The sequence below is a fragment of the Pneumocystis murina genome (genome assembly GCF_000349005.2).
Source record: "Pneumocystis murina B123 chromosome Unknown supercont1.13, whole genome shotgun sequence".
In the NCBI taxonomy this organism is placed as follows: Eukaryota; Fungi; Ascomycota; class Pneumocystomycetes; order Pneumocystales; family Pneumocystaceae; genus Pneumocystis; species Pneumocystis murina.
The window spans coordinates 149,058-171,232 of NW_017802371.1; the positions used below are offsets into that span (position 1 = coordinate 149,058).

At 26.5% G+C, this 22,175-nt stretch overlaps 11 protein-coding genes across 11 annotated transcripts; 8 read left to right on the plus strand and 3 right to left on the minus strand.

The window, feature by feature from the left end:
• Positions 1 to 38: 38 nt before the first annotated feature.
• On the plus strand, positions 39 to 1,384 carry PNEG_02317 (hypothetical protein; the record flags this gene model as incomplete). The annotated part of the gene is made up of 7 exons (XM_007876126.1): positions 39 to 117; positions 171 to 469; positions 516 to 591; positions 638 to 687; positions 735 to 1,026; positions 1,070 to 1,173; positions 1,214 to 1,384. The coding sequence occupies 7 exons, from the start codon at positions 39 to 41 to the stop codon at positions 1,382 to 1,384; spliced, it is 1,071 nt and encodes a 356-aa protein (XP_007874317.1).
• Positions 1,385 to 1,565: 181 nt separating this feature from the next.
• On the minus strand, positions 1,566 to 2,405 carry PNEG_02318 (hypothetical protein; the record flags this gene model as incomplete). Its single annotated transcript, XM_007876127.1, has 1 exon — positions 1,566 to 2,405. One exon carries the CDS (start codon positions 2,403 to 2,405, stop codon positions 1,566 to 1,568), a length of 840 nt encoding a protein of 279 aa, XP_007874318.1.
• Positions 2,406 to 2,980: 575 nt separating this feature from the next.
• PNEG_02319 (hypothetical protein) lies at positions 2,981 to 3,766 on the minus strand. The gene has a single exon (XM_007876128.1). It carries the CDS (start codon positions 3,730 to 3,732, stop codon positions 2,989 to 2,991), a length of 744 nt encoding a protein of 247 aa, XP_007874319.1. The 5' UTR covers positions 3,733 to 3,766; the 3' UTR covers positions 2,981 to 2,988.
• A 982-nt stretch (positions 3,767 to 4,748) lies between these two features.
• Positions 4,749 to 5,500, plus strand: PNEG_02320 (hypothetical protein; the record flags this gene model as incomplete). Its single annotated transcript, XM_007876129.1, has 2 exons — positions 4,749 to 4,877; positions 4,923 to 5,500. The coding sequence occupies exons 1-2, from the start codon at positions 4,775 to 4,777 to the stop codon at positions 5,498 to 5,500; spliced, it is 681 nt and encodes a 226-aa protein (XP_007874320.1). The 5' UTR covers positions 4,749 to 4,774.
• A 415-nt stretch (positions 5,501 to 5,915) lies between these two features.
• PNEG_02321 (hypothetical protein) lies at positions 5,916 to 9,231 on the plus strand (the record flags this gene model as incomplete). Its single annotated transcript, XM_007876130.1, has 2 exons — positions 5,916 to 5,994; positions 6,038 to 9,231. Exons 1-2 carry the CDS (start codon positions 5,934 to 5,936, stop codon positions 9,229 to 9,231), a joined length of 3,255 nt encoding a protein of 1,084 aa, XP_007874321.1. The 5' UTR covers positions 5,916 to 5,933.
• Positions 9,232 to 9,414: 183 nt separating this feature from the next.
• PNEG_02322 (hypothetical protein) lies at positions 9,415 to 11,830 on the plus strand (the record flags this gene model as incomplete). Its single annotated transcript, XM_007876131.1, has 4 exons — positions 9,415 to 9,633; positions 9,678 to 10,722; positions 10,767 to 11,415; positions 11,458 to 11,830. Exons 1-4 carry the CDS (start codon positions 9,466 to 9,468, stop codon positions 11,828 to 11,830), a joined length of 2,235 nt encoding a protein of 744 aa, XP_007874322.1. The 5' UTR covers positions 9,415 to 9,465.
• Positions 11,831 to 12,101: 271 nt separating this feature from the next.
• Positions 12,102 to 13,742, plus strand: PNEG_02323 (hypothetical protein; the record flags this gene model as incomplete). The annotated part of the gene is made up of 5 exons (XM_007876133.1): positions 12,102 to 12,234; positions 12,279 to 12,452; positions 12,536 to 12,606; positions 12,658 to 13,189; positions 13,236 to 13,742. Exons 1-5 carry the CDS (start codon positions 12,121 to 12,123, stop codon positions 13,740 to 13,742), a joined length of 1,398 nt encoding a protein of 465 aa, XP_007874324.1. The 5' UTR covers positions 12,102 to 12,120.
• Positions 13,743 to 14,360: 618 nt separating this feature from the next.
• PNEG_02324 (hypothetical protein) lies at positions 14,361 to 16,118 on the minus strand (the record flags this gene model as incomplete). The annotated part of the gene is made up of 8 exons (XM_007876134.1): positions 15,819 to 16,118; positions 15,620 to 15,771; positions 15,391 to 15,576; positions 15,275 to 15,347; positions 15,025 to 15,230; positions 14,730 to 14,981; positions 14,542 to 14,683; positions 14,361 to 14,498 (listed from the first exon to the last, which is right to left on the minus strand). The coding sequence occupies exons 1-8, from the start codon at positions 15,948 to 15,950 to the stop codon at positions 14,361 to 14,363; spliced, it is 1,281 nt and encodes a 426-aa protein (XP_007874325.1). The 5' UTR covers positions 15,951 to 16,118.
• A 106-nt stretch (positions 16,119 to 16,224) lies between these two features.
• On the plus strand, positions 16,225 to 18,492 carry PNEG_02325 (hypothetical protein; the record flags this gene model as incomplete). Its single annotated transcript, XM_007876136.1, has 9 exons — positions 16,225 to 16,414; positions 16,466 to 17,456; positions 17,500 to 17,698; positions 17,742 to 17,862; positions 17,908 to 17,993; positions 18,047 to 18,114; positions 18,165 to 18,325; positions 18,369 to 18,433; positions 18,490 to 18,492. 9 exons carry the CDS (start codon positions 16,225 to 16,227, stop codon positions 18,490 to 18,492), a joined length of 1,884 nt encoding a protein of 627 aa, XP_007874327.1.
• Positions 18,493 to 18,728: 236 nt separating this feature from the next.
• Positions 18,729 to 19,685, plus strand: PNEG_02326 (hypothetical protein; the record flags this gene model as incomplete). The annotated part of the gene is made up of 9 exons (XM_007876137.1): positions 18,729 to 18,773; positions 18,821 to 18,893; positions 18,944 to 18,956; positions 19,005 to 19,027; positions 19,078 to 19,112; positions 19,164 to 19,193; positions 19,289 to 19,451; positions 19,517 to 19,579; positions 19,624 to 19,685. The coding sequence occupies 9 exons, from the start codon at positions 18,729 to 18,731 to the stop codon at positions 19,683 to 19,685; spliced, it is 507 nt and encodes a 168-aa protein (XP_007874328.1).
• A 243-nt stretch (positions 19,686 to 19,928) lies between these two features.
• Positions 19,929 to 21,701, plus strand: PNEG_02327 (hypothetical protein; the record flags this gene model as incomplete). The annotated part of the gene is made up of 6 exons (XM_007876138.1): positions 19,929 to 20,049; positions 20,099 to 20,224; positions 20,274 to 20,554; positions 20,601 to 20,725; positions 20,768 to 21,433; positions 21,476 to 21,701. 6 exons carry the CDS (start codon positions 19,929 to 19,931, stop codon positions 21,699 to 21,701), a joined length of 1,545 nt encoding a protein of 514 aa, XP_007874329.1.
• Positions 21,702 to 22,175: the final 474 nt, after the last annotated feature.

Below are 22,175 nucleotides of genomic sequence, written 5' to 3' on the forward strand. Positions count from 1 at the left end.
TTGCGAGTGACGACGACCTCAAAAATTTGTGCCAAATTATGTTGGATAAGAAAGAGGCCCCAGTTTCCACAGAAACCTTGGATTCTTCTTCTATTTCTTCTGAAAATTTTCCTTCAGGTGTTTTTTGAGGCTTTTTTCGCTTTATAAATGAGTTAATATTGAATGATTAGTTAAATATCAAAGTTTAACAGGAATGAGTGGTGAAGATCCATCAAAAAAGCCTTGTTCAGAAACTCCTAGTTCAATTTCTTGCGAAAAATATGCTGGTGTTGTTGATATTTCATCAAATACTTTAGATAATGAGAGATCTGATTTTTTATCATGTCAAATTTCTAGTAAACAATTATTTACTCCAAAGCCTCTATCTGAGCCTAGTTTTTTGAATCTTGTGCCTCATGATGAATTGATCCGCTTTGTAAGTGATTTTTTGTTTCATAATTGTATTACGGAATCTTTAAAATATGTTGAAGTGGGAAAAGGCTATTAAATTTGATTTTTTGATATATTCTTGCTAGATTGAAGCTAAAATTGGTCATATTGTGGATGTTATTACAGGAGAGAGGCTTTGGCTTCCCGTTCTAACAGAAACAAGTATATTTTTGTGCTAGATTTGTGATAATATTAAGGATTAATATAGTTATTAATAGTAATGAATTGAAAATTAAATTTGAGTCAAATATGACAGAAGTCTGTGAAAAAAGATAAATAAAGATAGAATTGTTGATGATATTTAGTTACAACATAAATATTTTAATCGCTTTTTAAATGCATCATTTGAAAAATCTCAGATAAAGAATAAAGGGCAACCTAGAGTCCCGATGAAATATAAACATACAAAAGAGATAGATAAGTTTTACAATAATTTGTCGCTTGGCCAAGGTTTTCAGAATAGAGTTCGAATAACGACAGATAAAAAGACGGGCCAAATCATTTCACGATTGATTAAAACAAGAGTCGCAAGCCTAAATATATTTAGTCCAAGAACTCAATTTGATTGGAGGCTTAGTGTGAATATTGAAATGCCATGTTTATAATAATATATTTATTTGAATTTTTCTGAATTTTTTAGTTGAGCCACGGCCTTTAGGCGCTCTTGTTATGGAAAGAGATAAAGATCGATTAAGTTATGTGCATCAATTTTGCCAGATTGATTTATCACAAGTTATTTCTGAAGTGTGTTATTTAATATATGTATTAAGATTAATGCTTCTAGAATGGTTCTAAGACACACGAACTAGAAGTGGAATTATTAGATATTGATGAACTAAAAAAACATGGAAATGCAGCAAGTCATGGACAACCTAATAATTTCGAAAACATTGTACGTATATTTGTAGATAATGTGCGTATATTAGTTCGACAAAATATTACAAATACTCATTAATGTGGAATATAAATATTTTAAAGTGCAGTAGTTGTTTGATAGCTTTTTATAATAAGACCATTTGATATCAATTTCTTTTTAAGTATCGATTTTATGAGACACATTAATCTATGTATTGATAAATTGAATATTATAATGAAATATTTTTGATTAAAAATGAGTATCTTTAAGTTATTAATATCTATTTTTTTAGTTTTTTCTTTTCTTTAGAGTTTTTATGGCTAGGAATTTCAGAAAGTATATCCCAGCCTTTTCTTTTTAGGTATTGAATATTTTCAAGTTCTAAGGGTGTCTCTATAGGGTTCCATGATATATTTTCTGAGAAAAGTGAAGAACATATATCAACAGTACTCAGAATATCTTTAAAAGGAAATGCGGAAGAAATCGATGCATGTCCTAGAAGATCGTCCCATTGTAGAAGTTGTAATCTTGATTTTGAACTACTCGATCCTTGGATATTTCGTGAATGTAAAAGAGTAGAAAGAAGTTTATGAATTCGTGAAAGAATAATCTTGAAAATATAATCAAAGACATTTTTTGGTAAATGTTCTTCGCTGATAAGTTCTAGATGACGACTGTGTATTTTTTTTGCTGCAATTCGAAAAATACATGCTTCTAGTTCATCTGCTAATAATTCCATTGATGACTCCAAAGATTTATTTAAATCTAATTTATCATTGGAAGGTAGTGGCCATGCAATCCATCTTTTTCTTTTTAAGCATTTACCTTGATATTCATGAACATTATTACGTAATTTAAAGCTAGAATAAAGGTGTAAAGATAAATTATGTGCTTTTTCTCTTTTAAGTACCCTTAAAAGATGAAAATATTCACTTATTTCTTTAGAAAGTGATCCAATAGCCCATATATTATTTGTTTTTTCTGATTTATGAATCATTTGTTGAGAAAATCTTTGAATCATTGAATCAGATGATGATTCCAATTCTTCTTCTAAATCATCATTTATTGGTGAAATTGAAGATAAAGAATCTTCGTTAGATGATATTTCATCTTCATTCATAATATATCTTTGATTTATATATTTTATTAATAAAAGATATAAAAACTTGGTAATTTTGGTTTATTTTATAAATTAATCTGCTTAAAAACTCAATATTTTTCTGGAAATATGGTATGTTTTTAATATTATAAATTAATATTCCTTGAAATCCTATATTTACTTAAAAAAATCTTAAGTTCCTATATTTTTAAGAGATTTTATTAGTTTTATCGAGCATCAGAGATAGTAATAGTTATTTTATGAATAATTTAAAATATTTGATAAAACGATAACAGTTAAAGTTATTTTAAATAGCTTTTATATAAGTTTTAATGATTAAAATATTAAAAAATAAAATGATTTTTATTTAATGCAATTTTAAATTAATGAAATAATTAAACTATATAAAAACACCAGGTTTCAAACTAAATAATTTAAAAAGTATTTATGTAAAAACATAAATAATTGTTAAAGAAAGATACCCACTAAAATAGATAATAATTAATGCTAATGAATAATTTGATGAAAGCAAAATTGTATGAACATAATGTTAAGATATCTAGTATATGCTGAAAGCTTTTATGCAATAAACATTTTGTTAGTTTTAAGAGCAAAGGAATATAACAAGAACAGCAAAAAGCGTTCCAAAGAGTTTGAATGTAAGCACAGATCCACTATTATCAATATCATCTGGTTTTCTAGTTGGTTTGACGTCAGTAGCTGACGTCTGTGAATGAGTAGCTGAAGTAAGTGTTTCTATAGGTTCTGTTTTGCGAGTGCTAGGTAAAGGAACTGAACGACTTGGAATAAGCTGCTCTTGTCCTTCATAAGTTTTAGTTGGCACTTTGACTTCAGTTTTAGTAGGTGTCTCGTCACATAAAGTATCCGAAGTTGATGTTGATGCATCTGTTAATTGAGGAACCGGTTTAGTCGTTTGTGACGGTTGAACTACTTTCGCGGGAACGCATTCTCTATGATACTCAACCCTTCCAGATACAGAAACTGAAAATCCAGATGAGAAATATACGAAAAGATTGTCGCATTCATCATAAGCAAGTACTTTAAGGAAAAAACTGTCACATTTTCTGGAAATATGAGCAATTCTGACTTTAGAATTCAATGATGCAGAAAACGAAAGCCCTTGTTTTATTGTATAAAGATCATCTAGACCTCCTTTATAAAAGCATACAAGGACAAGATCAAGATGTGAATAAGGAATACGATGAACTTCTAAATCTACGAGTTCCTTTAAACTAAATTCCGAAACTTGTTGTGAAGCAACATTTAAGGCAGCAGAAACTAAGCTTGCTAGGGCTAAAACACCTGATAAAATGAAATTGAAGCGCATTGTATTCGTAAAATGTGAAGTTTATCTTATTTTTCTCAAACTTTATTTGTTTAATTTTTGGAATTGTTAGTCCGATTATCTTAGGGGATGTTTAATTTATATATTTTTTTTTATATGGTGATATTAATTATACATAAAATTTTATTTTTATTGAAAAAAGAATCAATTGACCATTTTAAAAGATTCTTTTAGCCTTAAATACATATAATTTTTATGAAAATATTGAAGTATATGCGTCCTAATATTTTATAACTATATCGTTGATAGTTATATAACAATTTTTTTTTTTAATTTTTATACATTTCTACTTTTAAATGAAATATGCGCTTTTTTAAATAAAAATTCTCTTATAATACTGTTATTAATTTATGTTTTTATGTATATTTTTTTAATATTATTGCTATATATTATTCTATTATTAAAACTTGTTTAACCGTTTTTAGTTCAGTGTTGATTTATTATTATTATTAATCATACATATCATTTCTCAATAAAATTTTCATCGATTACTTGGATAAACAATTAATTGACATAATTCATCTTAATATTAATTGTATTATACATTTCTGAAATGAACTTATTTTATTTTATAGCTTTGTTTTATATTAAATCTAACATATATAATATATTTTTGAATTATTTACGATATATATGGAGAATTCAATCAATTAAAATAATAAACAAGATATTAGCTTATACACTCATATTTTGTTTCTTTAGTTCTTTTTTAGCTAATAATTTTAAATTTATTTTGTTTTTATCAGTTTTTAATATTTTTTTTCAAATAAACTTTATATAAAATAAAAACATGAATTATATCAAATACTTCAAATAATAGTATATTTTATTTTTTTAAGAAAATCCTTATAATTACATTATTTATGATATATTTTTATTCATTTAATTCTAATATTTCAAAGATTTTTGCCAAAGATATATTTTGTTATATTTTTTGTATTTTTTATATTTTTATTTTATGCAATATTTATAATTTTTTTGATTTGATTTTAAAAATTTAAGTTATAAACTTAAGGTTAAAAATATGCTTTCGCCTTTAATTTTTGTGTACTTTTTTATATTTATTGTCTCTGTATCTGCTAAATCTCATTGTGTTGATCATCTAGCAGATTCACAATATTTATCAGGTATAGGAAGTTTTAAGTTATAAAATATAATATTGATGAAAATAGATATATCAAAGGAGTGCTATAGATCAGTTATTAAGACTTCATCTTGTCGTGGGATTTATGATATAAAATGTATATGTTCTTCAGAAAACTATAAATTGGATATTTTTTCATGTATTCTTGAAAAAAATAGAATAGATGGTTATAACATGGCCGTATTTTTTCAAGAAACGTGTAAAGATCTTAAGAATATTTCGAAAGATTGTCTTGAAAAAAAAAAAAAGCCTGTTCCTGAGAAAACATTATCAGTTGCTGAGCAAAACGTAGTTTTTGATCCTTTTCTAAGTATAGATGATTTTATGGCTCAAGTAAGACAAGAAATGGAAAAAGATATGGCACAAAAATGTATTGAACAAGGGAATTGCAAAGGTCGTTTTGATTCTACATGTTCTATTCTCTATATGTTTAGTACTCCGCAAGGATCTGCGACAAAAACCGCTTCAGTAAAGGCATCGCAAACTGATGGATCAGTTTTACTTAATTTTGCTTCAACCGATTTAGGTTTATTTAGTAGTTTTTCAAATTTAATCAAATTATTTATTGCTGTGATTTCATTAATGTTTCTTTCTATAGTTTTTTAACATTAATGAATATTTAGTTTTATGCTATGTAAAATATAATATATTTTTTTATTCTTTTATTTTCATATTAACATTATAAATTAATAATTACAACTCTTAAAGGTCACATAGATAAGACGTCGATATTTAAATTTGCAAGACTTGTATTATAAATTATATTATAGAATTACATTTTAATTCTCTTAAAAAACTTCAAAACTTACTTTTCTATATTTTGTATATAGGATAGAATAAAAATATTTAAAAGGTTTTAATGTATATTTCTGAGAAAGTTATATTTCTAGAGGAAGATATATTTATTATGATTATTTGATTTTTTTGATAAGATAAATTTTATCAGATTTTTTAAATATCGATTAAAAAATAGAAATTTTTGGGAAAAAAAAAGGTAAAAAATTTTTATAAATATAGAGTATTTTGTCTTATTTAACAAATGAGTTCTTTTTTGTTTCTTATTTTTATTTTTGTTTTATCAGTTTTATCTAAAAATATTGGTATTTTAAGGGTTTTAAAAAGCTAATTTTAATATTATTTTAGATTTTGTTAAAGACTTAAATAAATTAGAATTAGATACTCGTTCAGACTCATACAGGGCTTTTTGGATTGATTTTAATTTTGAATATGATGAAAATATTATTTTATATTTAATTTTAAAGAAAAATGTTTTTGATAAAAATTTATGTAAAAAAACCTTGGAAAACCGATGTTCAGAATTATTGGAAGTTATTCCGGAGCTAAAGAATGTATGCGATGGGGAATTATCTAAAAAATGTGAAGAACTTCAAAGTTTAAAACCGATTATGAATAATTGTACAGAATTTGAAATACAACTTACTAAAATATCTTTTCTGGAAAAAAATTATTGTAATATTTATATAGAGAGATGCATACTTTTTGAAAATGTATGTCCGAATAAGATCAGCGACAAGTGTAATGAATTGAGAGAGATTTGTTATAAAAAACAGCATGAAGAAATTGCTGATATAGCACTTTTAAGAGTATTTCCGAATTTTAGTATTGAATTATGTGAATCATCAATTCAAGAGTATTGTTTAAAATTAAGTCAAGAAAGTGATCAATTGGTATTAAGATGTTTAAAATGGAAATCAACATGCCAGCAACTTATGAAAGTTTCTCAAGATATTAATATTTATCTTAAGAAAGAAATAAAATCTATTATTAAAAATGTTTCAGAAAGAATGTATGAAAAGGACGTTGAGGATATAGATAAGTTAAAAAAAGACTGTCATCAATTTCTTCGTGATTGTAATCTATATGTTTCTGATTTTATAAATTATCCGCAAAACATAGATAAAAATAATGAATTGTCTCTTCTGTGTTTTCAACTTCGGAAAATATGTGAGAATTCGGGTATTATTGTTATCTTTTATAATCTTTTCAATCCAATCGAGTCGGATGTTTCTCTTTCTACTAAGATAGATCTTAATGGACTTCATAAGAAGGCAGCAGAATCTGGTATAATTGTTAATAAGAGGATGGGTGATCTTCGGGATTACCATCTTTTAGCATTATTGATTCATAGCAATATTGATATAGAAAATAAATGTAAGAAAATAGTAAAGAATAATTGCTCGTCTATTGAATATTTTCACAAGGATTTGGAGAAGATGTGTCTATATTATAAGGATAATAATAATGATATGCTAAACTGTCTCGTATTAAAAAGTAAATTGAGGAATCTTTGTAAAGATCTTAGTACAAAACTTAAAAAAATATTTCATTCTAATAATAAAGACAAAGGGGAGTTTGCTATTCGGGATAATTATTTTTTGGTTAATGATGAGGATTGTAAGTCATTGTTATCATTATGTTTTTATATAGGAGAATGCTGTGAAGATCAATATCTTGATAAGTTAATGTGCCGTAATTTAACAAGTATATGTTATCATAAAGCACGTTTGAGATCTTCTTATAACTTTATGAGAAATGTTTTGCGTGGAAATATCTATGAATCATCTGATACAATGGAAAAGTCTAATTGTATAAATAAATTGATTAATATTTGTCGAAACTCTTTGCATCAGTATAGAGGAGAATTGCTCGAATTGTGTTTATCGCCTAAGAAAACATGTTCTGAATTAATTAAAGATACTCGAAGAAAGTGTTCATTGCTTAAAAAGGAATTAGATATTAATAGTATTCAATTTTCTCTTGAAAGATGTGATGTTTTGGAATCTTCATGCGAAGAATTATCTGAAGACTGTATTACGGACATAGGTTTATCATGTTATGTATTTCAAAAATATTGCGAGGAATTAAGAACAAGAATTGAATTAAAAAATAAATTATTACAAGAAAAAAATAATTCATTATCAAAACAGTTATTTTGTGTAGAACGTTTGAATAATTTTTGTACTGATATGATTAAAGAAGCTAATGCTACATTTATGGGTTTATGCATACAGCTGGAGAATACTTGTAAAGCTATTGCTTTCTCAATAATGCGCCATTGTACACAATTTCAAAAGAATTTTGAAAAATACGGTATTCTTTTTAAAATTCAAAACAAAACTATTACATTTTATGATTGTAAACTATGGAAACCGTATTGTGATATGCTTAAGAATAATTGTCAAGGAAGTAGTTTTCTGCAATCATGTAGCTTACTTAATGAAGTATGTGAAGATTATTATAGGACAGAATTTATTGAATTATCCTTGATGTTTGAATTAAATGGTTATTTGAAAGAACAGGAAATATGTATGAGTGATTTGAGTAAGCGTTGCAATATGTGGAATCAGGCAAATAATAAAACATTTCAGTCTCTGTGCAATACTTTAAAAAATGATCAAGGGCTGGGACTTTGTAAGAAGTTACAAGTCCATTTGCAAAAACAATGTATTTTTTTGGATTTTAACTTGAGAAATTTTTACGTCTCATTACTAGCTAAGGAAAAATTATATAAAGAAAAAAAAAAGAAGGCAACTAATTCTACAAAGGAAGTTGTTGGATTAAGTAATAGTTCTCTCATTAGGAATTTTACAGAACAAAATAATTATGGGATTTGGCTTAATAAACTTTATGTTATTGCATTTCAAGATGTTGCAGATTTGCTTGACACAGAAATTCAAGTAATAAAAGATTGTAATAGAATCTCTTCTGAAACTATATTTAAAGATGATTGTGTTGATATTCAGGATTTATATAAAAAAATTCTGGAATTTTGCGATTCATTCAGATCATATATATCTAATCAATCTTGGTTATTCACATTACCTGTTTTTTCAACATTTACCTCGACTTCTATTGAAACATCTATGCTCACTAACACAGATTATTCAATCAAAGAAACTATAACTGAAACTCTAACTTCTACAGAATCTTCTTTTACTGTAACTCATACTGAAATCCTCCCTTCTACTGTGACTCATACTGAAATCCTCCCTTCTACTGTAACTCATACTGAAATCATTCCTTCTACTGTTGCTTATACTGAATCTCTTTCTTCTACAATAACTTATACTCAATTTATCAAGGGATGGTCAACTCTTACTGAAAAATTAACTGAAACTGTTACTGTAACAATTACATTAGCTTCTCTGACTACTTTTATTCATAAAACTTATTTTCCTATAGAATCTCGGAAGAATTTTGAAGCCTCATACTATAATTTTTCATATTTATTTATATTATTTTCTTTTTTTATTATAATTATTCTATGTATATTTAATTTTTTTCTATTTTTACATAAATATTTTTTCGTTAAATAGGATTTTTTTGATAATTTTTATAATGTGGGATATTCTTAAACAATTAATTTATTAACCCTCTTATATCTCAAGATTCATTTATTATTTTTCTATATATTTTTTTCTTGATTAGGGTTTAGCCCTTATCGGCCTTCAGCATAATGGTTTTTTGAGGTTTTGCTTATCGTAAAAGATAAGCACTTGAAAAAATTATTATTGAAATCTATCGAGATAGGTTGCTTTTTTATACCAAGTATGTCGCTGCGAAAGCACGACTTGCAGCGAAGACAAAGTGAATATTCACTTCGAGCAAGTTATTTAAAGCCAGTTTTTTGTGTTGTTTGTTACCGACCGATTGATGCACTTTCGTCACCTTATGATCCAGGATGTGGACATATTGGACATGAAGATTGTTTTAGACAGGTTATTTTATATTGTATTTTTATAAAAGAAGTTTATTTTTGTAGAAAGTTAATTGTCCTAAGTGTTTAGGTCCAGTAAATATGATTACGGGCCTTCAAGTTAAAAAATCAGAAAATAAGCTTCAAAGACTATTTAGTAATGCAAAACAAAAGAGTATATTTTTTAGGAATTCTACTATACCTTTAGAACAGAATCATATGTACAAATCAACTCAAAATGAGTGTTTATCAAGGAAAATTTCTGAAATTCCATCTCATCCAGCAATTTTTGGTATTGATTTTGAAATTTATACAGATTATGATGTTGTTCAAAAAAGCGAAGGAGAGGTAATAATGTATATTAATGTATTATCACAATATCAGGATACTATCGATTTACCTTGTATATATTCACTCGATGTTGCGGTTTGTTTAGATATGTCGGAATCAATGGCCCATGGAAATAAATTTAATATTCTAAAGGAAATTATATTTACACTTCTTTATGATCTCCAATCTACTGATAGAATGTGTATATTAACAACTCTTTCTGATGATAAAAATAAAATTTTTGCTCTTCATACATGTGATAATCTTCATAAAGCAGCCGTTCAAGCTAATTTGGGTGAAAGACTAAAAGATATGAAAGGGATTCACAGTTGTTATTCTGATGATGGAATCAGTAAAGCTCTTGATATCTTAATAAAAAATAAAAGAAATGGAAGATTAGGGCATATTATTGTTATATCTGATGGATGTGAAGTATCTGTATCAAATGATAAAGTGAATCATATTTCTTCTCAGGCTAAACGGCATAATATTGCGATACATTCATTTGGAATAGGTCCATGTCCAGATCCAACTTATCTGCGTCACTTAACTAGTTTAGGAGCAGAAGGTGGATGTTATATTCGTGTTAATGAAATTAGAAAAGTTAAAAACTTTTTAAAGCTATGTGCTGCTGGATCTTGTATGGCTAGCTTGTCTAATGTTAAAATTAATGTTACTGGTTTAGAAGGAGTAGGTATTTGTGATATAAGAGGCGACAAAAATGTGTATTATGATGCTGATAGTGTTTATAAACACGATAATAAACTTGAATTAATAATTGGTAAGCTGACTATGCATTATTCGCGCTTATTCACACAACAAAAGGAAATTTAACACCATTGGAAGAACGTTGTTTTTTTATTACACTAAGTATACCATCGGTTTCAAATTTTTCTGATGTTGATCCATTTGTTGTTTCAACAGAAGCACTTGCTTCAGAACTTGAAAGTATAGTAAAGACATTTCCTGCCAATATTGCATCCTGTAAAATATCCTACAATCATCCATGTTTCTCAACTTCTACTATATTGCGTTTAAACACAAAATATGCAACAATTAAACGTTCAGATAATTTGGAAGAGTCTCAAGAAACATCCCAAAAAAATCGTAATCGTACTGTTCTTTTAGCTCTTTTACGTCAATATGCACTACAAGGAATTATTCATGCTCATGAAATGGTCAATCGAGGACGTGTTAAAGCTGCTAGTAGTTTAATTAATGTTGCTCTCGGTAAAATAGAAGATGCTGTAATTGATGAAGTATGGAGACCTGATGAAATTAATGAACTTAAAGATGAACTTCGTTTTCAACGATCAAGAATACATTCTAGAACTGTTTCTACAACCCCTAGACGAACATATACTTGTATGACGCCTTCAAAACATGAAAGATCTACAAAAATTCAACCATTAAGAACTCCTCCTAAAGTTTCTCCAACATCTGTTTCAAAGGAACTTTGGAAATGTCCAACTAAGTAATATTTCTTTTTTTTTTCTTTTTTTATTTATTTTTTTAGAATTCAAGATACTTTTTTGGATACTCGTCCTACTCCTCATAAATCTATCCTCAAGGATCATTCAACAAACACTGTCTCTACTCTAGAAACACCCAAATCTCAACGTAGTCTTTCTCTCGCAAGGACTCGTTCTCATATTACAAAAACTACCACAACAATAGAATATTCTGCAAATCTTTCCCATCTAAAAGAAGGACAACGTTCAAGAAGACGTAGCTTAGATCCCCTTGTACTTAGAGAATCTAGTAGTTACAGTTCAATCATTCTTCCACAAACAAATAGCCAAATTCATCACAGAAAAGAAAGCTGGCAAGCTGATGACGAAGCAAAGCGTATATGGAGAGAACTTAAGAGGGAGATGAGGGCTTCTTGATATTTTCTCCCAAAAATATCTCAATTCTTTATTTTCATTATTTATCTTTTTTTTTTCCCAAAAAATACCTTATTTTTAAGCTTTTTCAAATCTGAAAAAAACTATTTACAACTATAACACTTTGTCTATTCATAATTTTCCATATTCTATCTATTTTCCCCTCTATCTATACACCTTTTTCAACTGTTTTTTTTATAAAAAATTCGGACGTCGCCTTAAAATTTTACGGTTATCGACTTAACGGCTGTATTTTCAATAAAAAGTGCAGAGTTAAAGGCTCTGAAAAAGCAATGCAGCAGGCAGTTAAGGTAACGTTTAAACGCCCAGTCAAGCCGGATGAGGAGGCCTTTAAGAAGTCTCTTTCTCAGATTGATCAGGAACTGAAGCAGATGACAGAAAAAATTGTAAGTAAAAAATGAAAAAAAAAACGAATCTAAAGGGATAAAAGGAGAATATTCGGGTAAAAGAAGTTAGATTTAGAGATATAGGAGGTGTTAAAGTGCGATCAAAAGATATCCGGCATCAGTTGGATGAAATTCGGGAGAAACAGGCAAGATTGAAGTTGTCGAAGCAAAAAACGGTAGATCAAGTGAAACAGATGGAAGAAGCTATGAAAAACAAGGTTAGTTTATAAATATGGATTGTTTTAGTGATTGGGTGTTTTTTTTTGGTTTTAAAATAAGAATTAATGGAGGAAAAACATAGATTAATGAAGTTCAAGCGATGAAGAAGAAATTGCCATTTAAATCAGTAGATGAATTGGATCGGCATATTTCGTAAGAATATTATGAATAATTGGAATGAAGACGAATTGAATAAAATGATAGGGAACTTGAAAAAGCGGTGGATTTAGGGATGTTGAAATTGGTAGACGAAAAAAAGTATTTGTCGGAGATTTCGATGCTAAAGCGATTACGTAAGTCATTTATGGACCTTGTGTTTCAGCAGTTATCTATTGATTCGGACAAGAAACGGATTGTGGAGATTAAAAGTACATTGGAAGATCCGGTTTCAAAAGCGTTATCTGAACAATATGATAAATTAAAAGCAGAGCAGAATAGTTTACGTCAGGAACAAGATAATGTGTATAAATCTCAGAAGAGTTTGTATGAGGAGAAGAATTTGTTAAGTCAAAGGAAGAATGAAATTTATGAGAGGAGAAAAAAGCTTCAAGATGAATATTATTCAAGTTTGCGTAAGTATCAAGAATATGAAAGGGAAGAGAAGCAGAAGGCTTGGGAAAAACGAAAGTTGCAGCAAGATGAGTATAATCGAGAAAAACGAAAACAAATTGCGGATCGAATATTGGAAGAAGCGAGTATGCCAGCATTTCTTGAAGAAATTTATACATGTGAAAATGTAGGATGTTATGTGAAATATATATAGACTTTAATTAGATATATAGCTAGTTCGTTTTTTAGATCCATCGGCAGCTATTTCAGAAACACATTCTTTGGAAAATTCTAATTTGCCGCAATTAAACATTCGTACTGTATTAGAGACGGATGAAAATTTTGGGACTGTTTTGAAATCTAAGGCTGAACGTGAGGATTATTTTATTTGTTGTAACGAGAAGAAGAGCAAAACTAATAAACGTAATAAAAGACCTTCATCAGCTTATGTAAATGGAACTGGGAATTTTAATATTGATATGAATATTTTACAGCAATTTTCTTTTGTTAATGTTACTCCTCCATTTAATCACAGTGAAATTCCATCTTGTATTGAGAATTTAAAACAAAGAATGGTATGGTATAAAGAAAATCAGGAAAAGACTGTAGCAGAACGTATTGAGAAAGCCAAAAAAGAAATTGAAGAGTTAGAAGCAAAAGCTTTACAGCAGAATCAAGAGAAAAAGCATGTTCAGAAAAAAACAAATGATATATCAAAAAAAGAAACAGCTGATTCTTAATATATTTTGATATTATAAAAGAAGTTTATATGGAATTTTACGAAATAATACTGATAGTAAAAGCTATATTTTTGTTTTGATAATATTATATTATTTTCATATTAAAGTTTTTGATATTTTTGTCTTATCATTAAATTTGTTCTTAATAAAATATTTCTTTCTGAACAATTTATTATCTTTTATTTGTGATTGTATTTAATTGCGAAAATAGTATTTATGCTTTTTGTATTAAATTTTTTCATAATTAAAATTTATTATACATATCTTTTTATAATTTTTTGTATTTATTTTTTAGAAACTTTCAAAAAATAACTATGAATAAATTAAAATGACGTTATTCATTAGATTTTTTTGAAATTTGCAATTTTTTCTTAGGATATTTTCCATTGATATCATTTTTTAGTATAATATTAAAGAAATTAGAAATGTTTGTTTAAAATCGTTTTAATTATGAATCAATTTTTTAATAAATTAATGTTATATATAGTTAAAGGTTTATATTATATGTATATTTTGTTTATTTTTTCAAATTTTAATATATATAATATTAATAATGAGCATTACTTAAGAGTTTAATGTAATAACAAACCTATTAAATGTACATATATATTCTAATAATTACCAACCAAATGTCACATCATCGTCATGTGCTGCTTGTAAAGCCTTAACATTGCTAATCTTTTGAAATCCATGAGTATCATCCCGTTTAAGAACAAGTAATTTAGAAGCATGTAAAATATATGCTTGTAGATAATTCTTTGTAATGCTAAATTTATAATGTAGAATAGAAAAAGCATACCTGATCTAGTAATGAGATACATATACATTCAACATCTAGTAAATCATATGTATCATCATTTTTAGCCCATTTAGCTGCTATTAATAGATCTTCAAGTTTAACCCGCGGTGGTTTTTGTAAAGGATCTCGAGTAATTAAGAACCTTTTTGTGTTAAAATAGATAAATAAATAAAAAATATATTATATACGATCTACGAAACAAACTTCTCCATAAAAGAATTTCACAATGATCACGAATTGTTAAAAATATTTGTTTTTTCAGTAACCAAGAACGTATAGCATCATGATTAATATGATCTGAAAATCCTTTATGATCTCCTTTAATTAAACAAAATATCACAGGTGAAAAATACTGAGAAAGATGATATTTTGAAAGAAGTTCTGCTGAAGGAAAGATTCCTAATATAATAGATGCAGTTGTAAGGTATATTAAAATCAGACTTCAATTTTTTAGATTATTTACTATCAAATTATTATGCTAACCGCTTGTTTTTATAGTTTGCTGTAAGACAATTATCAAATGCAAATAAAAGATGTCCTCTAGCTCTTGTAATTTGTTGCTGATACAAATTATATCTACCAAGATAATAACTGAATCCTATTCTTTCGGATATAGGATATAAACTAAATTCAATTCCTGATGATGTAATATTAGAACTAATTGTTTGACAAAGACGTATTTGATTAAGCTATATATATGTTAATATATTTTCTATTTATAAACATAATATACCTTAAAATATAAGCGCAGAAGAAGATTTGCAATATATAATGAGCACACTTTTTTAGAATCCGGGAGCGGATGTCTATTTTGATTAACGCATATTTTATAAAATCAAAAAATAATACCGATCACTCAATATAATATTAAACAATCTAAAAATTGCTCTAGATGTTTCACTTGTTGCAGTTTGATGAGGATCATGTGTCAGATTGTCCAATTGAATTGACACCTTAGTAAGAATTAATGACATATATTTTACAAGGGGTGTAAGCCATGTAGTATTAGAATGAGAAAATGTAGTTATAAGTTGTCTACATTATAAACATTATGAAAATATAATCTAGAAAAACTTACAAAAAGACTTGATAATATAGCTTATAAAATATTTCAATATCTGAGAAAACTACATTTTTAAGAAATTCCAAATATGCCATTACAAATTCCGAAAAAATTTTCCACGAACCAAATCTCCATTCACATTCTCTTGATATATCTGTTATTTCCAACTGTCATATATTATAAAAATATTTCCAACTTATTCCAAAAAATAAACCTGACATAATTCCTTTTTTAAAAGATCAACGCTTCCATTTGACCCATCAAAAACGAAAATATCTAACAGATCAACACTGTTACTTTTTTCATACACTCTTGAAAGTCTATTAAAAAACTCTTGGATATTCATTTTTTTCAAAAATATTCAATTTGAAAATTTCTTTCTATTTTACCCAAAAATTATCATTTTCACTCCGGATTTTTTTTAATATCATATTATTGTTAAGTTTAAATCATTTTTTATAAAAATATATTCCTTAAATCTCTTATTTAATACTCAATTATTTTTTTTTTTTTTTTATAAAAAATGGTCGTTGATGAAAACGATAAACTTTAAGGCATCGTCAAAAAAAAAAATACATATAAAGACTATTTATATTATCATTGTCTGCTCAAGGATTTGAATGATAGTTATTTTGTATATTATTTTGTATTTAATTGGTCTTATTAATGCCGTTTATCTTCCTGGAGTTGCACCAAAAGGCTATTATAAAGAGGAAAAAGTCCCATTAACAGTGAATTCATTAAGTCCTATGGCGGGTCCCATGCCTGGTTCTGTTCTTCAATATTATAGGAATGTCTATATGTATGATTGTTCGTAAAATTAGTGAGTTATTATGGTAAGTTTTTTGATATAATATATAGATTACGATGAGCGGTTTCATTTTTGTAATAAAAAGGGTGCAAAAGCATTGAAGGAAAGTCTTGGAAGTATTATTTTTGGAGACAGAATTTTTACATCGGATTTTGAGATTTTTATGGCTAAAAATGAGACATGTAAAGTTTTATGTTCAACGACGATTCCTTTATCAGACATAGGATTTGTAATAGAAAGAGTTAGAGAAAATTATGGAATTAATTGGTTTATTGATGGATTACCAGCAGTAGGGGAGGATCCTTTATATGCAGATGGAAAAATTTATAGTTTGGGGTTTCCTTTAGGAAATATTGAAGAATTAAAAAATACGGTTGAAATTAACAATCATTATCATATTATAATAGAATATCATAAATTTAAGAATGAAGTTTATCGTGTTGTTGGAGTTACGGTGATTCCGTTGTCGAAAATGAGCACAATTGGTTTTGATGAGAATGCAGATTGCTCAAGTAAAGAACCTTATATTCTTGATGAAACTAAGAATAATTCGATTATTTATACTTATGATATTTTTTGGAGAGAATCAGATGTAACTTGGGCAACACGATGGGATAAATATCTTCATGTATATAGTCCACGTATTCATTGGCTTAATCTTTTTAGTTCATCTGTTATTGTTTTTTTTCTTATTGGAATGGTAATGACAGTTTTGACGAGAACTCTTCATAAAGATATTATGCGATATAACAGTGATTTTTTTGATCAAGAAGACTTTCAGGAAGATAGTGGATGGAAATTGGTATATGGAGATGTTTTTAGAATTCCTAAACATTCAATGTTATTAAGTATTATATTGGGAAATGGTGTACAATTGTTTTTGATGACTATTGTAACCATTTTTTTTGCTATGTTTGGGTTCCTTTCTCCCTCTAATAGAGGATCATTGGGTACATTTATGATTGTTTTATACTTTTTTTTTGCTTTTTTTTCAGGTTATGTTTCTTCGCGTATGTATAAGAGCTTGGGTGGTGAGTTTTGGTATGTTTTTTATATAATTTTTTTTCATAATTTATATTAATAGGCTAAAAAATGCAATATTTGCTCCTATTTTTATTCCTGGAATTGTTTTTTTTATATTTTTTCTGCTCAATCTTGTTTTAATATCTGCTCATTCATCAGGTGTTGTTCCATTGAAAACTATGTTTGTTATTGTTACTTTATGGTTTCTTGTTTCTATGCCATTAAGCATAGCCGGTTCTTTTTTTGGATTTCGTACTAAAGTATAAAATAGTAATAATAAACACATCAATATTTACATTTTAGTCATTTAGTCATCCTGTAAAAACGAATCAGATTCCAAGACAAATTCCAAGTCAAGCTTCATACATGAAATTTTTGCCTTCATTTTTTATTGGAGGAATATTACCATTTGGTGCGATTTTTGGTAAATTTATAAAATTAGTTTTTTCTACTATTTACTTCATTTTAGTTGAACTTTATTTTGTTTTAAATAGTATCTGGTTTAGTAATATATATTATATATTTGGTTTTCTTTTTATTTGTTATATTATTATGGTATATTTATTCTAAATTACATATCAATCACAAAAGCAAACTAATAAATAAAGGTTTTGACTTGTTCAACGGTAACTATATTAATGATATATATGCAATTATGTTCCGAAGATTATCATTGGTATCTATTTTAATTATTATTTAATTATATATTATTAATTCTTTTAAAAGGTGGTGGAGATCTTTTTTCATTGGAGGCTCTCCCTCATTTTATGTTTTTATTAATTTTTTATTATTCTGGTTTTCTAGAATAAGATTAAGTTCTTTCGCTTCTCATATTTTGTATCTTGGATACAGCTTTCTTTTGACATTCTTATTTTTTATTTTAACTGGTATCTTCTACATATAAAAAACATCCTTATTAATTATTTTAAGGCACAATAGGTTTTTTCTCTTCTTACTTTTTTGTACGTAAGATATATAACTCTATTAAAATTGATGTAAGTTTTTTTTTAAAAAAAATAAAACACTAAATCTCTAACCTTATTTTTTACAGTAACAATAACTTATTATTGATAAAATATCATTTTATTTTGGCATTATTTTTCTGGGATCTAAACTTTAATAATATTCTATTTATTATATAAAGTATTAGAGTTTTATTAGTTTATTATATTTTGAGACTAATTCCATTGTAATTTTTCTTAATATACATGTCTTAATCTTTTTATCTTTTAATATATTGTTTTTGATTTTATACGTTCTGACCGTGAAAAGTCAGTAGAAGCATAAGAAATGGTGAATTATGCCAGTGAAACAATCTTGAAGCGCCAATTAAAGGTTTTAGTAGTATTTTACATATATTTTAATATTAAATATTGAAAAAGGAGATTCAAAAACATCCTATTCAAGGTTTTTCAGCAGGGTTAGTTGATGATAATAATGTCTATGAGTGGGAAGGTATTTTTTGTTTTTTTTTCTAAAAAAAGATTGTAAAATAATAATTTTAGTGCTTATTATTGGGTTTGTAGTCCTTAATTTTATGTTTGTTTTAGATATTGAGAAAAATAGACCAGAAGATACATTATATGAGGGTAGATAAAAATAAAGTTTTTTTTGAAAGAAAAAAGGACTAATATTAAAGGGGGGTTCTTTAAATGTCATCTTTCGTTTCCTCGTGTATGATATATATTGAATTTATATATATATTATGCTAATTTTTTAAAAAAGGAATATCCTCATCTTCCACCAAAAATGAGAGTAAGTTTTCTTTTTTATACAGAAAAATGCAAAAATATATTTCCCTTTATTTTAAATTTCATAGGGGAATTCAAAAGCTAACTTTTTTGAATTAGTTTATTACTGAACTATATCATCCTAATGTCTATGAAGATGGTCATGTTTGTATATCGATTCTTCATCCTCCTGGAGAAGATAAATTCGGATACGAAGATGCTTCAGAACGATGGAGAGCTGTTCATACACCCGAAACCATTCTTCTTTCTGTTATTTCTATGCGTACGTATTTTTATATACAATTATAATTATCTATAAATTATATTATAAAAACTAATATATATTAGTTTCTAGTCCGAATTTCGATAGTCCAGCTAATGTTGAAGCTGCAAAACATTGGAGAGATGATCGTATGTATTTTTTTTCTTTAATATTTTTCTTATTTTCTTTATAGCTCGAGGTTTTGAAAAAAAAGTTAGAAAATTGGTACGACAAAGTGCAGAAAACTTTGAATAATAAATCATATTGAATTTCTTTGCATTTGAGGGACGGACAACATGTTTTTTGTATTTTTTCTTTTTATTTTAAATTAGGGTTATGATTTATCGCTCGATTAAATGATATTCATTTGACATATTATTGGGTTATAAAAAATACATATTTTCCCTTCTGTTCCTCTTTTTTTGTATTTTTATTGATTAAATTTGTATGAAATCCTAAATCGTCAAAGGATTTATCCTTTGTGAATGACAAAATATCATGAAGTTCTTGATATTTTGTGGAATATATATTTGCCTTGTGCTTATTCGTCTTGGATTTTCTATTTCAGAGAGTTATATTCATCCTGATGAGCATCTTCAAGGGATTCAAGTAGTTGCTGGTTTTTGAAAAAAATAAAAAAAAAACAGAAAAAGGCTTATAAACCGTAGGAAATATCTTAAATATTAAGGTAGAATATCCTTGGGAGTTTAAAGGACAATTTCCAATTAGATCAATTGGTCCTTTATTGATTATTTATGGGCTACCATTAAAAATATCTCAATGGATTTCTGGAGGTATTTTTTATTGAAAAAAAAAGTTAAAATTAAAGTTTAAATGAATAAGATACTCCAGTAAACCCTTTGTTTATTTTTTTTCTTTTGAGAGTATTTTTCTTTGGACTTTCATTTTTTATTGGTAGGAAATTCTTTAAATGGAGAGAACTATTTTATAATGATGAAGATTGGTTTATTTATACAAGTACGCCATTAAAATATCGAAGAAAAGCACTTTTGATTTATGCGTCATCGTTTGTTACATGGACATATCAAACACATACATTTTCTAATTCTATTGAAACAATTATGGTATCTATTTGTTTGTTTTTAATACAAAAAATTAAAATGGTAAATTATTATGTATATTTTTGAAATTATTATAGATAGGTATTAGAATATTCGTCCATGGAAATGTGTTTTATTGGCTATTTTTTCAAGTTTTGGTTTTTTTTCACGTATTACTTTTCCAATTGTGCTTCTACCATTTGTTGCTTCTTTTTCGAAATCCCTAATTAAAAGGTATATGATTCTTTTTCTTTTTGTGTATTTTCATAATTTTAGACCAAAAATAATATTCTCAATTATTAAATCTTTTATGTTAATGTTTTTTATTTTTATTCTAATAGATTCTTTTTACTATGCAAATGGTTATCGAGTTATAATAACACCGTTAAACAATTTTAAGTATAATAGCAAATATATTAATTTACAGAAACATGGTATTCATTCATATTGGACTCATTTTTTGATAAATGTTCCTATACTTTTAGGACCAGCTATAATTTTGCCGATTATTGTCAAAAATATTAAGTTTAATCTATATTTGATAAGCAGTGTTTTATATATTTTGATTTTATCTTTATTTCCGCATCAGGAGCTTAGATTTTTATTACCAGTTTTTCCTCTGTTAATTATTTATTTATCTTCATTGGGAAACATAAGGAAAAAGAAAATAAGATATCTGTTTATATTCTCCTGGATCATATATAATATTTTTTTTGGAATTTTTCTTGGTTTTTTTCATCAGCATGATGTTATATCTATTATATTTTTTTTGAAAAAATATTTAGTAAATGATTCATCAGCAAATGTAGTTTTTTGGAAGACATACCCTCCACCAACATGGTTATTTTTAGATCCTCCTGATTCAAAAATAATTTTTAGTCATTTGATAGGATATTCTGTTAATAATGTTCTAGATTATCTATCTATTAAAAAGCAAAATGGGTTTGTAAATGGTTTAATATTAACAATTTCTTATATATTTAGTGTTAAATCTATTTTTATTTTTCCTACTTTATTAATAGAAAAACTTCCATGTGTTTTTGAGGAATTAAGAAATAGTTCTTGTAAAACTAATGTAACTTTACGTCAAATTTTCAAAACATCATATTATATTGGCTTAGATGATTCAGATTTTATAAACAATAATATATTTTTCGTATTAATGGATTTAATAAGAAAAAAAGGGTTAGTTGTCTGTGAGGTTATTTGATTTTTCTTCTATATAAAGTCATAAACAGCCTTTGTTTTTTTTTGTTATATTTATATATAATGGCTATAGTTGTTGAAACATTATAAAAGAATTAAAAAATGCTTAATTATATTGCATTTAAATCATTTTAAATATTAAATATGAAGATGATATTTTATTATTTATGTTTCTATTTTTTTATATGGAATTAGAAGTAAATAGTATTAAAAATATATTTAGATTACAAGTTAAATATATTAAATGTGAATTTTTTAGTAAATAAGTTCCTAAAAAGCCTTCATAAAATACTATCTTCAGAAATTTTTCCATTGTTTATATTAAAAATTTAATATTTTTATATAGAAATGTGTTAAATTTTCATTTTATTTAACTATTATGTTCTAAAGAATCCTAAAAATTAAAAATGAGGTTTAATTATGTTAAAATATTGTTTTTTTTATACAAAATGTTTTAAAATTATTGAAAGACTCATAT

Coding starts and splice junctions, on each gene's coding strand:
- PNEG_02319 (XM_007876128.1), bottom strand. CDS start 3,732: ATGCGCTTCAATTTCATTTTATCAGGTGTTTTAGCCCTAGCAAGCTTA.